Raw genomic sequence first — 16,039 nt, 5'->3', positions numbered from 1 at the left:
TCTGGAGCAACTCGCAATGCAAAGTCAAAAAATTAGGAGAATAACTTTTTTTTTTTCCATTTTAAACAGGAGAGATGGGCGGAGGCTGTTGGGGAGGCTTGAGATTAAGTATTTTTGTGTTCAGCTACACCTCCTTTCTTTTTTCTTCTTTCTTTCTTTCTTTCTTTCTTTCTTTCTTTCTTTCTTTCTTTCTTACGAGGTGGGGTTTTTTTCTTGTGTTCAGCTACATTTTATTGTGAAATAAAAAGGTCAACAATTTTTTTTCTATTTTATTTGTAAAAGAATTACTCCACTCATGTTTTAATGGTTCTATTATTTCTAATACACCTAATGAAAAGCATGTTCATCCCAAGATAACCTCTTTGGTCTTTGCATTCCTCATCTGAAGAATCCAATGCTTCAGCCTATTCAAACCCAAACATCCCTGCAATTTATATATATATTTTTAATGTTTCATCAATAGATTGTTCAAAATGTAGATGCATTATTACTATGTATCAGGATAGAACAATGTTCCAGCTTTACTCCTCATCTCTGGCCTAAAAACACCTAATAATTTCTTGGCTTTTCTAACTGGAAAAGTCATTGATTCTATTGACTTTAATGAGAACTACCCCTATTAAGAGTTTATTTCAAGATGCTCAACGTCGCTCCTCATCAGGGAAATACAAATCAAAACCACACTCAGATATCACCTCACGCCAGTCAGAGTGGCCAAAATGAACAAATCAGGAGACTATAGATGCTGGAGAGGATGTGGAGAAACGGGAACCCTCTTGCACTGTTGGTGGGAATGCAAATTGGTGCAGCCACTCTGGAAAACAGTGTGGAGGTTCCTCAGAAAATTAAAAATAGACCTACCCTATGACCCAGCAATAGCACTGCTAGGAATTTACCCAAGGGATATAGGAGTACTGATGCATAGGGGTACCTGTATCCCAATGTTTATAGCAGCACTCTCAACAATAGCCAAATTATGGAAAGAGCCTAAGTGTCCATCAACGGATGAATGGATAAAGAAATTGTGGTTTATATACACAATGGAGTACTACGTGGCAATGAGAAAGAATGAAATATGGCCCTTTGTAGCAACGTGGATGGAACTGGAGAGTGTTATGCTAAGTGAAATAAGCCATACAGGGAAAGACAGATACCATATGTTTTCACTCTTATGTGGATCCTGAGAAACTTAATGGAAACCCTTGGGGGAGGGGAAGGAAAAAAAAAAAGAGGTTAGAGTGGGAGAGAGCCAAAGCATAAGAGACTCTTAAAAACTGAGAACAAACTGAGGGTTGATGGGGGGTGGGAGGGAGGGGAGGGTGGGTGATGGGTATTGAGGAGGTCACCTTTTGGGATGAGCACTGGATGTTGTATGGAAACCAATTTTACAATAAATTTCTTATATTGAAAAAAAATAAAATAAAATAAAATTTGCATACATTAAAGTTCAAAAAATAAATAAATAAAATAAAATAAAATTCATTACACTGGAGAAAAAAAAGAGTTTATTTCAATTTAAGTCTATACCGAATTTCAGGGTTTTGTTTTGGTTTTGGTAGAAACAAAGTTGTAGTTATTTTGGCTGAAAGTAAAATAAATTAAAACTTCAAACAATTGGCTAGGTTATTAGAATTCCTCACAAATAGACGTGTAATAATGGAAAGAAAATATTCAAGCCATGAAGTTGGTTTGAGCCAGTAAATCTCAAATTAAGATTAAATTCTACGTATATTTTAGTAAGCAAAATTATAATACAATTTTCTGGGATTTTTCATACTTACAGGTAAATGAGTAAACACTTGAAAGATGCTTCTTAAAAAATTAATAAGATCCATTAAATAACCACTAGCTCTTCCATCTGGCTCAGACATTGTCCAGTCATAATCAGCAAGCTGAACAAATTCATCAATTTTTTGATTAAGTTTGGTATATATTTCTCCTTCTGCTGCATGTCGGGCATCCTGATAAGGGATAAAGTAACAAAAACAAAAAGTTATAGAAGCAGATAATTTAAAAACCTTTCTTGGGTGCCTGGGTGGCTCAGTTGGTTAAGTATCCAACTTCGGTTCAGGTCATGATCTCATGGTTTACGAGTTTGAGCCCCACATCGGGCTCTGCACTGACAGTGCTGAGCCTGCTTGGAATTCTCTCTCTCTCTGTCTCTCTTTGCCCCTCCCCCACTCTTGTTCTCTCAAAAGAAATAAACATAAAAACAAGTGTTCTCAAAATTCTAAAATTTATTTTATATTTTTCTTTGATCTAATATTTTAGTCATTTATTCAAAATCCAAGAAAATTGTTAGTTTTTTGGCTGGCAGTAGTCTATTTGACTGACATCACTTTTTCCCCCCAACCTCCTTTATGGGGTAGGATAATTTATGAGTTATTAATCCTGAACTGTTCTCACAGCTTTAAGAAGACTCATAGGAGAGACAGAAGTTTAAAAACAGAAGTTGTCAAGAACACAGAAGACCACCTCTGTCCACTGACTGAGAAGAATAAAGTTGGACGGTAACAGAAGAAATGGAATAGTTTCAGGTGTCTTAAGTTCAAGAGGAAAAAAAGAAAAGAGAAGAAAGAGATAGTTAACTTCTCAGAGGAGGAGAAAAGAAAGGATGAGAGTGATGCAAAAACACCAGAGTGAAGATCTCCAAACAGTCTCTTCTCCATAAAAGCAACAAGAAAACTTGCAAAAATAGTCAAAATCAACTTTTCCAGGGCTCTGGAAATTAATTTAAACCTTGCAGTAATCCAAATAGTGTTTATTCAAGAAAAACAGCTTGGTAAGAAAAGGAGCATTGCAGGGTTTTAATGTGCCCTTATTTCCATTCTTCTTCCCCTACTTTAGTTTCACAGCATCCTTGAAAATCAACATCCTACAACTATGGTAAAAAACAGTAGCCTGACAGCCATCAAAGGGAACAGAAAGGGCTTGGAGCTCCTTCAAAACCACATTCCTGGAGAATTATCATTATTTCAACTACCTGATGGTTTCCTGGAAGACCCCACTTACAGGGATGTCTTTCTTTGATTTAAATTGGGGCTTGTCCAGTGCATAAAGCCTTTTCTCTGGGGACATTTGTTGAAAACAATTAAAGGTAATTGTTGAATATGGCATATGCCTGAAGGAATGGATAACAGGGCACACAGTCAGCTAACTTTAGCTTAAAAGGAAAACCTGGGGAATGAGATATACATAGATGACTTTGAAAGGCTCTTACATATTCCTGGGAATCTACAAGGTTATGTACACATGTAGGGCTATGCACAAGCTCAGAAAAGACCTGAGAAGGCTCTAAGCTCTCATTTATGACTGACCTTGAAGCTCTGTACAAGCATGAAGTAAAGGCTAACTTAGAGTTGTCAAATGCCTGAGTGTTGAAGGTATGCCCCAGTACCCACATAGAGTTCTTCAGCAAAGACTGGGAAACTTATTGGTTCTAGGCTTTTCAGGAAATCTGTGTCCAATCATTAATTGGTCATTAAGCTAACCAAGCAGAGACTTCAGTGGCCACAGAGGAGAAAGAATAGAGACTTTATAGAATTAATTCAGAAAAGTCACAACCAACCAGCCAACCAACCAACTTTGGGAAGAGAGGAGAATCAGATTTTCAGAATTGCCACAATATATTATTTAAGTGTCCTGTTTTCAACAAATTTATGTCACGCAAAGTAACAAGAAAGTATGACTCATATACAGGAGGAAAAAAGCAATCAACAGAAACTCTTAGTGAGAAGGCCCAGTCATTGAACTTTTAAGACAAAGACCTTAATTCAGCTATTTAAAATATGTCCAAAGGACTATAGGAAACCACATCTAAAGAACTAAAGGAAAATACTGCAATGCCTCACAAAATATAATGTAAGTAAAAAGGCAGAATTTTTTAAAATAGAAATTCTGGGGGTGCCTGGGTGGCTAAATCAGTTGAGCCTCTGACTCTTGATTTCAGCTTAGGTCATGATCCCAGGGTCATGGGATTGAGCCTTGCATCAAGCTCCATGCTGAGCGTGGAGCCTGTTAAAGATGCTTTCTTTCTCTTTCTCTCTCTCTCTCTCTCTCTCTCTCTCTCCCTCTGCCCCTCTCCCCTGCTCACACTCTTGCTCTCTCTCTCAAAGAAAAAAAATTTTTTTTTAAATAGAGGGTCAGTCAGTTAAGCATCCCACTCCTGATTTAAACTCGGGTCGTTATCTTACCGTTCCTGTGTTCAAACCCAGCATGGGGCTCCATACTGACAGTGCAGAGCCTACTTGGGATTCTCTCTCTCCTCTCTCTGCCCATCCCCTGCTTGTGCTCTCTCTCTCACTCAAAATAAATAAACTTTTAAAAAATAGAAATTCTGCAGTTGAAAAGTACAATAAATGAAATGAAAAAATTACTACAGGGGTTCTACAGATTTGGCAGGCAGAAGAAAAGGATTAGATTAACAATATAAACCAACTAAATCTAACAGACATCTATAGAATATCCCACTCAAAAACAGCAGAGCATGAATTACTCTCAAGTTCACATGGGATGCTATCCAGAATAGGGCATATGTCAGGTCATAAGGCAAGCCTTAAAAGGACTGAAATCATACAAAATATGTATTCTAACCACAATGGAATAAAATTAGAAATCAGTAATAGAAGGATATTTGGAAAATTCACAGATATTGGAAATTAAACAACAGACTAAAATAAATAACCAACAGGTCAAAGCAGAAATCATGATCAAAATAAGAAAACATTTTGAGATAAAAAAAACAAAAACACAATACCAAAACTTATGGGAGGCAATGAAAGCAGTGCTAAGAGAAAATGTTACAGTATACATGCCTATATTATAAAAGAAAAAGAACTCAAATCAATAACCTAAACTTTCACCTTAAAAAACTAGAAAAAGAAGAAATGGTAGTTGTGGGTTCTCATTCAGAAAACAGCACTCTGATAGAGGCCACAGATTAGGCACTGTGGCCTTTGAACCATAGCAAAAGATCCCCATGTCTATGTGTTTCTTTTAAAGGCTCATACAGACTTAGGGAACATCTTGCAAGTTAAAAGTTAAAACTAGATGGATCTCTGCCTTTCCCTCAGTTTTTGTTTTGTTTTGTTTGTTTGTTTTTGAACTGCACAAGGCCCTGGAATACTTTTTACAAAAAGGTGAACAACTTATCACTCTGAACAGTAAAGCATGAGGGACAATGTCATATTTCTGACAAAACTAATACCTATTTAGATTTCTTAATTTTTTAAAATGTTTATTTACGTTTGAGAGACACACGAGAGAGACAGACTGTGAGCAGGCGAGGGGCAGAGAGAGAGGGAGACACAGAATCCGAAGCAGGCTCCAGGCTCCAAGCTGTCAGCACAGAGCCCAACGCAGGGCTTGAACTCACAAACCGTGAGATCATGACCTGAGCGAAGTCAGACACTTAAGCAACTAAGCCACCCAGGTGCCCCCCCCCCCATTTAGATTTCTGACTGATACTTCAGTATCACTAACCATTAGTAGTCACATATTATGTTTGAGTAGAGTTTAATCTAGTTTACATTTTATATCATGCCTATGAATAAGATCGCTATAAAGACACTGAGATGAGTATCTCACAACTCAGGGAGAGATACAATACTGTAGTTCTCCCCTTATTCACGGTTTCACTTCCGGTGGTTTCAGTTACCCATAGTCAACAACAGTCTGGAAGCAGATGATCCTCCTTCTGACCTTTCCCCAGATGGTCAACAGCAGCCGAATGCTATGTCAACAACGCCTACATCATTCACCTTACTCCATGTCATCACATCGGCATTTTATCATCTCACATCATCACAAAAAGAAAAGGGAGTACAGTACAATAAGGTATTTTGAGAGAGAGACAGACAGACCGACCATATTCATATAACTTTTGTCGTAGTACACTTATAATTGTTCTATTTTATTATTAGGTATTGTTAATTTTTTACTGTGCCTGATTTATAAGTTAAACTTTATCAGAGCTAGGTATGTATTGGAGAAAACAATATAAATAGGGTTTAGTACTATCCGAGGTTTCAGGAATCCACTGGGGATGGATTGGACATACCCCTGAGGATAAGTGGGGGTTGAAGGGGGGGGGGAAACTGTGTAACAAAACATGACTAATGCTATATTATAGGTTTAGCAAAGCATCCTGAAGAAATAGTTAGTACTTATTTGATAAAAAGCTTGATGGAGATAGTATGTCATTTGAGTTGTAACTTTAAAAAATATAATCAGGAACGCTCACTAAGTATTTTAGTTTGTGCGCCTTAAGAAACTTTCAGAACAGTGTACAAAATGGTAAACATGAACAACCAAAATGTGCTGTTTTCATATTTTAAAATGCTTTTTTGCCTCCCTTTCCAATTTTCACAACGTCTAACCACTCACTACTCACTGCCACATTGGGCTGATAAAACCCAACTACTGTAAGTAGATGTCTTTCCATCGGTGTGCCTGTTTTCACAGTAGGACTGGAACGGGAATTCCAAGAAAGATTTTTCTTCTCTCCCCATTCACATTAATATGCATTAATTAATTGCATTAGCCACAGCAATAATATACATCTCTTTAACCTAACAGCATTAGGAGGAGATATCCAAGATAGCAAATGCCTACAGCCCACAGAGCTATGCCACAACACGTTTTATTGATATCATTTAAATGCCAATGTCTCAAAGCAATGTAAATGTTTATTTACCACTTTGCATTTTGCCCCAGTGTTCAAAATCAGCCCCCTCTATTTCATGTCTCACTACCTTTACTGAATCTAAGCAGATGAATATCGATCATTATAGAGCTGAAGCGAGACCACTATTCTAGAAGGCATCCACATAAGGGGAGCCTAAAACTCAAAACTGTATTAATTATCCCATAATACCCATTTCCCTTATATCCCAAAGCAAAGACAATTTGAAGTCTGATTGCTCCTAACCTCTACTATACCTATCTGCACTCAAATAGCTCTATGTGATTTTTCTTGCTTTTCTGGGATGTCTCCAACATAGGCAGAAAGAGAAAGACCTGCCTGACAAAATTCTAAAAACCAGTATCAAAAGACTCCTCTCCCCCAAACTCGCAGAGCTAAAGTACTTGGTGAAACTTTACACATTTTTAAATAGCTGTTCCTTTAAAATCCTAATTTCAACCTAATTTTTTATTATTTTTAAAAATTAAGCTTATTTATTTTGAGAGGGTGGGGGGGAGGGACTGGAGAGGCAGAGAGAGAGAGAGAATCCCAAGGTGGCTCAGCACTGTCCGGGCAGAATCTGATGGGGGGTGGGAGAGCTCGAACAAGAGAACTGTGAGATCATGACCTGAGCCAAAATCAAGACTGGGATTTAAAATCAATGATACGGGGCGCCTGGGTGGCACAGTCGGTTAAGCGTCCGACTTCAGCCAGGTCACGATCTCGCGGTCCGGGAGTTCGAGCCCCGCGTCAGGCTCTGGGCTGATGGCTCAGAGCCTGGAGCCTGTTTCCGATTCTGTGTCTCCCTCTCTCTCTGCCCCTCCCCCGTTCATGCTCTGTCTCTCTCTGTCCCAAAAATAAATAAACGTTGAAAAAAAAAAAATAATAAAATCAATGATATACTAGGGGCGCATGGGTGGCTCAGTTGGTTAAGCATCTGATGTTGGCTTAGGTCATGATCTCATGGCTTGTGAGTTCAAGTCCCACGTTGGGTTCAGCACAGAGCCTGGAGCCTGCTTCAGATTCTGTGTCTCCCTCTCTCGCTGCCCCTCCCCTCCTTATGCTCTCTCTCAAAAATAAATAAACATTTAAAAAATTTATATTTAAAATCAATGATATACTGAGGTGCCCGAGTAGCTCAGTCAGTTAAGCGTTGGACTCTTGATTTCAGCTCAGGTCATGATCTCACAGTTCATGAGTTTGAGCCCCACATGGAGCTCTGTTCTGAAAATGTGGATCCTGCTTGGGATTCTCTCCTCCTGTCTCTCTGGCCCTCCTCTGCTTATACTCTCTCTCTCTCAAAATAAACATTAAAAATTTTTTTTAATTAAAAAAAATCAGTGGTATACTTTAAAAAAGTTTATTTATTTATTGAGTATTTATTTATTTACATAATCTCTACACCCAACGTGGGACTCAAATGCATGACCCCAAGATCAAGAGTTGCATGTTCTTCCAACAAAGCCAGCCAGGTACCCCAATGATATACTTCTTAATTACCCTTTTTACTATACAGGATTTTATTAAAAGAATATTATTTCACATTTTCCTGGATTTTTTAAAGCAATTTGGGACAATTAAAACATTAACCAAAAGTTGAGATGGAGAGAGGAACCAAATATCTAGAAATCTTAAAGTCATGTGGAAAACACAGTATTTATGTGAAGAAAGAAAAATTATAAAAATGATGAAACCATTCACATTATAATGAAATTAATTTATTACAAGTATATGCTTTCTGGATAAAGTGATTCGAAGCCCACTAATTTTCTGAAAAGGAACTAAGAAAAATAAATAAACCACAAATGTATTTATTACTTTTTGTTGTTATTATCTGGAGTTCTGCTAGTTACAGCTGATCATTGAACCACATGAGTTTAAACTGCATGGGTCCACTTATATATGAAATTTTTTCAATAAATATTCATACAGTACTGTAAATGTATTTTCTTTTCCTTATGATTTTATCATTTTCTCTTCCCTTACTTTATTGTAAAGATACAGTATATAACACATATACAAAGTATGTGTTAGTTGACTGTTATCATTAAAGCTTTCTGTTAACAGTAGGCTGTTAGTAAAGTTTGAAAGTCAAAAGTTACATCGATTTTTGGAGTGCCTGACTGGACTGCCTCAGTCAGTAGAGCATGCAACTGTTGACCTTGGGGTCATGAGTCCAAACCCCACCTTGGGTGTAGAGCTAACTTAAATAAAGAAGTTATACATGGATTTTTAACTGCAGGAGGTCGGGGGGAGGAGTCAGCGTCCCTAACTCCCAACACTGTTGAAGGGTCAAATGTAATCTATTTTTCTGAGATGATACCAAGAAAAGGTACTACTTTTCTCATAAACTATCCAAGTCAAGATAACTTTTCTCAACATAATAAATGTAATTTGGGGCATTTAAAAAAATGTATATTTTTAAAAGTTTATTAGAGGGGCGCCTGGGTGGCACAGTCGGTTAAGCGTCCGACTTCAGCCAGGTCACGATCTCGCGGTCTGTGAGTTCGAGCCCTGCGTCAGGCTCTGGGCTGATGGCTCAGAGCCTGGAGCCTGTTTCCGATTCTGTGCCTCCCTCTCTCTCTGCCCCTCCCCCGTTCATGCTCTGTCTCTCTCTGTCCCAAAAATAAATAAACGTTGAAAAAAAAAAATTTTTAAAAAAATAAATAAATAAAAGTTTATTAGTACTTTCCACAGTGTATAACAGCAAACAAAGAAATCTAAGGCAGTAGGTGGCTGTGCTGTATGAAAGAAAAGTTTCAGACAGTAGTCCTAGGCAGGAACATGTTTTAAATTCAACACCTGAAAGAACCTTGCTAAGAGCTAAGGATTCTCCTTATAATTCAGGCAAATATAGTCATCAGAAAACATACATACATGAACCACATGAACTGACTCACTACATTTTATTTTCAAAGAACGAAGAGCAAGCAAAGAAACAAAGTTTTCACTGCATCTCTTCCTGTACTTATACACAAGAATATACTAAATTATTTGATAAGATATTTCTAAAAAAGATTTCTAATTTTAATTTAGAGACTATTAAGAAAATTAGTTTGGACCTCCTGGTTAAGTTCTACTACAGCTGAAACCAAAATATTCTCAATCCTTAAGACTCCACCAGAAAGACAGGAACATATCAACTAATTCCTAAATTAAATTTTTAAAAATTTAACTTAGGGGCACCTGGGTGGTTCAGTCAACTGAACATCTCACTTTTGATTTTGGTTTAGGTTAAGCCCGGTGTCAGGCTCTGCACTCACAGCACAAAGACTGTTGGGGATTTTCTCTGTCTCAGCCTCTCCCCTGCTCACACACTTTCTCTCTCTCTCTCAAAAATAAATAAACTTAAAAAAAAAAAAAAAGATTTAGGGGCCCCTGGGTGGCTCAGTCTGTTAAGCATCTGACTCTTGTTGGTTTTAGCTCAGGTCATGATTTCTCTGTTGGTGAGTTCCAGCCCCATGTGGGGCTCCGCACTGACAGCGGCAGGACTGCTTGGGATTCTCTCTCCCTTGCTCTCTGTCCCTCCCCCGCACGCATGCACACTCTTTCTCTGTCAAAAATAAATAAATAAACATTAACAAAAAGACTTAGCTTATAAACAAAACAATTAATTCTTCTGCTTGTTAAAGAAACAGTGCCCTCTGGAGGCAAAAGTCCCACACAATTTGAGAACTATTTTTCATTTCAATATATAAGAATTAAATGATATCATACGATCAGTGGTTCTCAACCACAGGTGTGCAACAGAACTACCTAAGGAACTTTTTAAAATCTACACATGCACAAACTCCAGCCAAGTCCTCTTGGAACATGAGCATGTGTGTTTTACATAAAAATTAAGTAGTAATAGCTAAACATTTTAGGAAACATCTGTGATTTACTATCATCCACTCCCCCTTCTTTGGAACAATCTCCAAACATATTTTGGAAAATCACTCTGCCCCCTTTCACAGCTCTATCTGGTCTAGATCGGACTGAACCTATATCTAGCTTCAAGTATGAATCCTGATGAATTTAGATGAATTAGCAATTATCACCCTCTTACCCAAAAGGTGTTACATAGCACCTCATAGAGGGAACCACTCACTCTTCCGTTAGTATCATGATAGAGCATGAGGATCTAAGGATTGGAACTGTGACTGAGCAGCCATTTTGTTACTAGAAGGAGAGAGCCTACAGCTGCTGAGGCACCACATGCAGTCGGACAATGAGGCCAAAACTGCATAAAGCGGAGCTGAAAGAAGGACACACCAACTGGGTTCCTGGTGACATCTGCTGAGCAGCAGGCTTCAGCTTCACATGAAATCTTCCCTATTCTGGGATTTCCAGTCACATTTAGCTAATAATTTCTCTTCATCATTTAAGGCAGCTTGAGTTGGTTGAGTCAGTTCTTGTCAATTTTCTGTTAACAGCCTGACTAATACAAGTATCTTATTTAAAACATTTTATTCAACATTCTAAAAAAAAAAAAAAGGTTACATTTAATATTACTCATTCGGAACAAGGGAAACCTTTCTTGGCATTTTTCTGAGCCTTAAAAAAATTTAAACCAGAGATATAGTTGGAACTGTCAAAATGAAAGCGCTATGCTTGCTGGCTAATTTCTTCCTGCTCTAGTTCAAGATGATGATGCTCCAATAATCTATGATCTTGATCTAGAAATATTAGTAGCATATACCATCCAATTCATTAGCCACTTTCACTACTGCCACTGCAGAGGGGAAAAACAGATACAACTAAACATGGAACCCTACTAATTAGTTATGACAGGGAAGGGCTGTGATTGGGACAGTAAAAAAAGAAATAAATCTAAGATAACTACAGGTTTTCCAGGAAAGGAAGCAAATGGTACTACCACTGTAAAAAATTAGATAGGCAGAAAGAAAAGCCAATTTAAGAAATTATGAATTTTTTATTTGGGTATTTTATTTTATTTAAAAAAAATTTTTAATGTTCATTATTTATTTTTGAGAGAGAGAGGTAAGACAGAGCATGAGCAGGGGAGGGGCACAGAGAGCAGGAGACACAGAATCTGAAGCAGGCTCCAGGCTCTGAGCTGTCAGCACAGAACCCCATGCAGGGCTCAAACCCACAAACCGTGAGATCATGACCTGAACTAAAGTCGCCTGCTTAACCAACTGAGCCACCCAGGCGCCCCTATTTAGATATTTTGGATGTCAGTGTGATAATCAGGGAAAATTTTTTTATTTTCATATTTGGCACCTAAAATCAATCGAAAAACAAAAAATGATTGCTTGCTTATATACTTCAAATTAATTTAGGGAAATGGCTACTTTTCACCAGATTTTTTTCATTATACTATATTAATATGATTAAAAAACAAAAGTTGTTGATTTTAGGATATATATTGTACCTTATACTCATGCAAATCATACACCTCCACTTGATAAATAATACCCTGGGTTAAAAAAAGCTTAAGATCTGCTCCATAACTGACTAAGAAGTCAAATATAAAAAGCCAAGGAAAACTTACATTAATTAGAAGACCTCAAGTTTTCATAAAGTTCTGGAAATCTTTAAAAATTTGTCTTCATAAAAGAACACAGTCAACATAAAGAATAAACCAGGGATTCATAATCTCATAGTTCTAAAGTCAGCAAGTCACAAACAGTATACTGTATATTCCCTTAGAAGTACAGGTTACTGTAGGAGTTATAGTTAATTATGCCAAAACAATTTCCATGGAGTAAATCCAAAGAATTTCTTAGAGTAACCAGAGTTAGATATATAAGCTGAAGCTTACATTAGCCTTTGCACAGAAAGCTATGGCCCAGATGAGGGATAAAGAAGCTGAAAACAGAAATTTAAGGAAACTGATCCTGACTGCTTCTAGAATAAATTATATTTTCCCCCAGAATAAACATTCAAAACACAATGAAACCAAAGCCAAGTTTTAAATAAACTATGCATGCTTATTAACATAAAACGAATAAATATAATTTTACATTCATTCTTCTGAGTCACTGTATTTTAAGTTCAGTATCTTTGAACTTTCTGATCTTGAGCTTTCTAGTTTCTGTGAATGGTTTTCCTTTTTAAGTTTATTTACTGAGAGAGAGAGAGAGAAAGAGAGAGAGAGAGAGAAAGCAGGTGCAGGGGAGGGGCAGAGAGAGAGGAGACAGAATCCTAAGCAGGCTCCACGGAGCCAGTGCAAAGCCTGATGTGAGGCTTGATCCCACAAACCGCGAGATGGTGACCTGAGTCGAAGTCGGACACTTAACCAACTGAGCCACCCAGGGGCCCCTCTGTGAATGGGTTTATACCAGTTCCTGCCTTCCCTCATCTCTTCTGATTGCAAATGTCTTCAAGATCCAGGCAGGTAACATGAATGAAAATGTCAGGCAAGGTGACTGTGGCAGGCAGGATGATTATAAAGCAGGAATCTCATCCAAAGGTATTCAAATTCACAACTCTACAAAACCAAATCAAATATGTCTACAGGACCAAATTTATCTACTTATTATATATACACTGTAATTATTTTTTGTAGTTATTTGCCCTTTTAAATTAACAAATTCTAGTGGTTAAGAACCATCCCAATTCAGCAGCTAGCACAGTACAACAGAAATATATTTTTGCTCAGTAAACATCATTTAATATAGCCTGCCAGGCCAAAACTATGTATAAGTTTAGAAAAAACTTCCAAGCAATTATCACTTTGTTCATAAGAACGTGTTTGGGGATACAATAAAAGCCTTATTATCTAAACTCTTAGCTTAGACAGGACAAAATCTTTCATTTCTTATTCCTCATCAAAGTAGTCTGTCCTAGAAAAACCTAATACCTTATTCGGCCATTTCGCTTCCAGCGATATGCAGAAAAGGGTGATATATGCATACTTCATTTTTTGCACTTCGCAAATACTGCAATTTTTACAAATTGAAGGTTTGTGACAACCCTGCATCAAGCTAAGTCTAACCACACCATTTTTCCAACAGCATTTGCTCATTCTGTCACATGATGATAATTCTCCCAATATTTAAAACTTTCTCATTACTACTCTATTTGTTATGTGATCTTTGATGTTACTATTGTAAGTGTTCTGGGCACCAAAAATGGCCTGCATATAGGTCAGAAATCTTTTTTTTTTTTTTTTTGAGAGGGAGAGCACACGCTACTAGGGAAGGGGCAGGAGGGAGGAGGACAGAAGATCCAAAGTGGGCTCTGTGCTGACAGCATGAGCGGTCAACCAACCATGAGATCATGACCTGAGCCAGTCGGATGCCTAACTGACTGAGCCTCCCAGATGCTCCAAAAAAACATGCTGTTCCTTTTCTTGTCCTACTGAACTAAGTAGGACTCCCATATGATGTTGAAAAGGAATGGTGAGAGGGAACAACATCCTTGCCTTGTTCCTTAGTGGGAAAGCTTCAAATTTCTCACCATTAAGTATGTTAGCTGTAGGATTTTGTATTCTTTATCAAGTTGAGAAGTTCTTCTCTATTCCTAGTTTACTGAGAGTTTTTCTCATGAATGGGTGTTGAATTTTGTCAAATACTTTTTCTGCATCTATTGATATGATAATTTGTTTTCTTTAGCTTGCTGATGTGATGGATTGTATCAGCTGGTTTTAAACAACTTTTTATTGTAGTTGACAAACAATGTTACATTAATTTCAGGGGTATAACAGTGATTTGACAAGCTTATATATTATGCTATGTTCACCAGAGTATGGCTACCATCTGTCACCATACAATGCTACTACAATACCACTGGCTATATTCCCTATGCTGTATTTTTATCCCTGTGATTTATTCATGTATTAACTGGTTTTTAAATGCTGAGGTAGCTTTGCATGTATGGGATAAATCCCACTTGGTCATGATATAGAATTCCTTTTATAAATTGCTGGATTCAATGTGATGATATTGTGTTGAGGACTTTTGCACCTATGCTCACAAGAGATAGTAGTCTGCAGTTTCTTTTTCTTGTAATGTCTTTGTCTGGTTTTGGTATTAGGGTAATGCTGGCCTCACAGAACGAATTTGAAGTATTCCCTCTGCTCCTATGTGAAAGAGATTATAGAGAACTGGTATAATTTTTTCCTTAAATGTTTGGTAGAATTCATCAGTAAACCCATCTGGGCCTGGCACTCTTCCTGTTTTGGAAGGTTATTAATCATTGATTCAATTTCTTTCATAAATACAGACCTATTCAGATTCTCTATTTCTTCTTGTGTGAGTTTTAGCAGATTGTGTCTTTCAAGAAATTGGTTCATTTCATCTAGGTTATGAAAGCTGTGGACACAGAGTTGTTAATAATCCTTGACTGTCCCTTTCTTCCTTGACTCACATGTTATTTAGAAGTGTGTTGTTTAATCTCCAAATATTTGGGGATTTTCCAGCTTAGCTTTCTGTTATTGTTTCTTATTTAATTCCACTGTGGTCTGAGAGCAGACACTGTATGATTTCTATTCTTTCAAATTTGTTAAGGTGTGTTTTATGGCCTAGAATATGGTTGTCTTGTGAATGTCTCATGTGAGCTTGAGAAGAATGTATATTCTGCTGTTGTTCAATGAAGTAGTCTATAGATGTCGATTATATCCATGTGATTGATGGTGTTATGGAGTTCAACTATGTCCTTACTGATTTTGTTTGCTGGATCTGTCCATTTCTGAAGGAGGGATGTTGAAGTCTCCAACTATAACAGTGGCCGCATACTCATTCATTTCTCCTTGATGTTCTATCAGTTTTTGCTTGACATATTTTGACCCTCTGTTCCCAGGCATATGTATACTATTGATTCTTATGTCTTATGGAGAATTGACACCTTTTATTGTGATGTAATGCCTCTCTTTATTCCTGATAACTTTCTTTGTTCTGAAGTCTGCTCTGTATTAATATAACCACCCACTTTTTTGATTAGTGTTAACATGGTCTTTTTCCATCCATTTAATCTATATGTATCTTTATATTTAAAGTGGGTTTTGTAAATAACATATAGTTAGGTCTTGTTTTATTGATCTATTCTGATGATCTCTTTCAATTAGTATTTTTAGTCTATTGATGTTTAAAGTGATTATTGATATAGTTGGATTAGTAGTTGCATATTTGTTGTACTTGTTCTTTGTTCCTACTTTTGTGTTCCACTCTTTTTCTGCCTTTTGTGATAGTGAGTATTTGCATGATTCCGTTTTCTTTCCTTTCTTATCAGTTATGTTTTTTTTAAACTTTTTAGTAGTTGCCAATATAGAGTTTCTAGAGTTTCCAATATACATTTATAATTATTCCAAGTCCACTTTCAAATAACACTATTCTTCCTCTTGTACCATTACCGGCATTCATTTTTCTTATATATAAACATATAAGCATACATAATTGAATACACTGTTGT

General features: G+C 37.1%; 1 protein-coding gene across 8 annotated transcripts in view; it reads right to left on the bottom strand.

Annotated features, from left to right (window-relative positions):
- Window positions 1–16,039, bottom strand: part of EXOC6 (exocyst complex component 6) — a 234,594-nt gene that overhangs the window by 79,526 nt on the left and 139,029 nt on the right. For 7 of the 8 annotated variants that reach the window (XR_015241737.1, XM_086680379.1, XM_025917949.2 and 4 more), the window contains one exon: window positions 1,782–1,961. The exons of the other annotated variant lie outside the window; for it this stretch is intronic. Coding sequence is in view for 6 of the 7 variants with exons in the window: in XM_086680379.1 (XP_086536505.1) it covers window positions 1,782–1,961 (180 nt within the window). In the remaining variant the exon portion in view is untranslated. The remainder of the gene's footprint in view (window positions 1–1,781; window positions 1,962–16,039) is intronic. 8 annotated transcript variants of the gene reach the window in all.

Source organism: Puma concolor, chromosome D2 (assembly GCF_028749965.1).
Source record: "Puma concolor isolate L17-30 chromosome D2, mPumCon1.1.hap2, whole genome shotgun sequence".
Taxonomy (NCBI): domain Eukaryota; kingdom Metazoa; phylum Chordata; class Mammalia; order Carnivora; family Felidae; genus Puma; species Puma concolor.
This window is presented reverse-complemented; position numbering and strand designations above follow the sequence as displayed.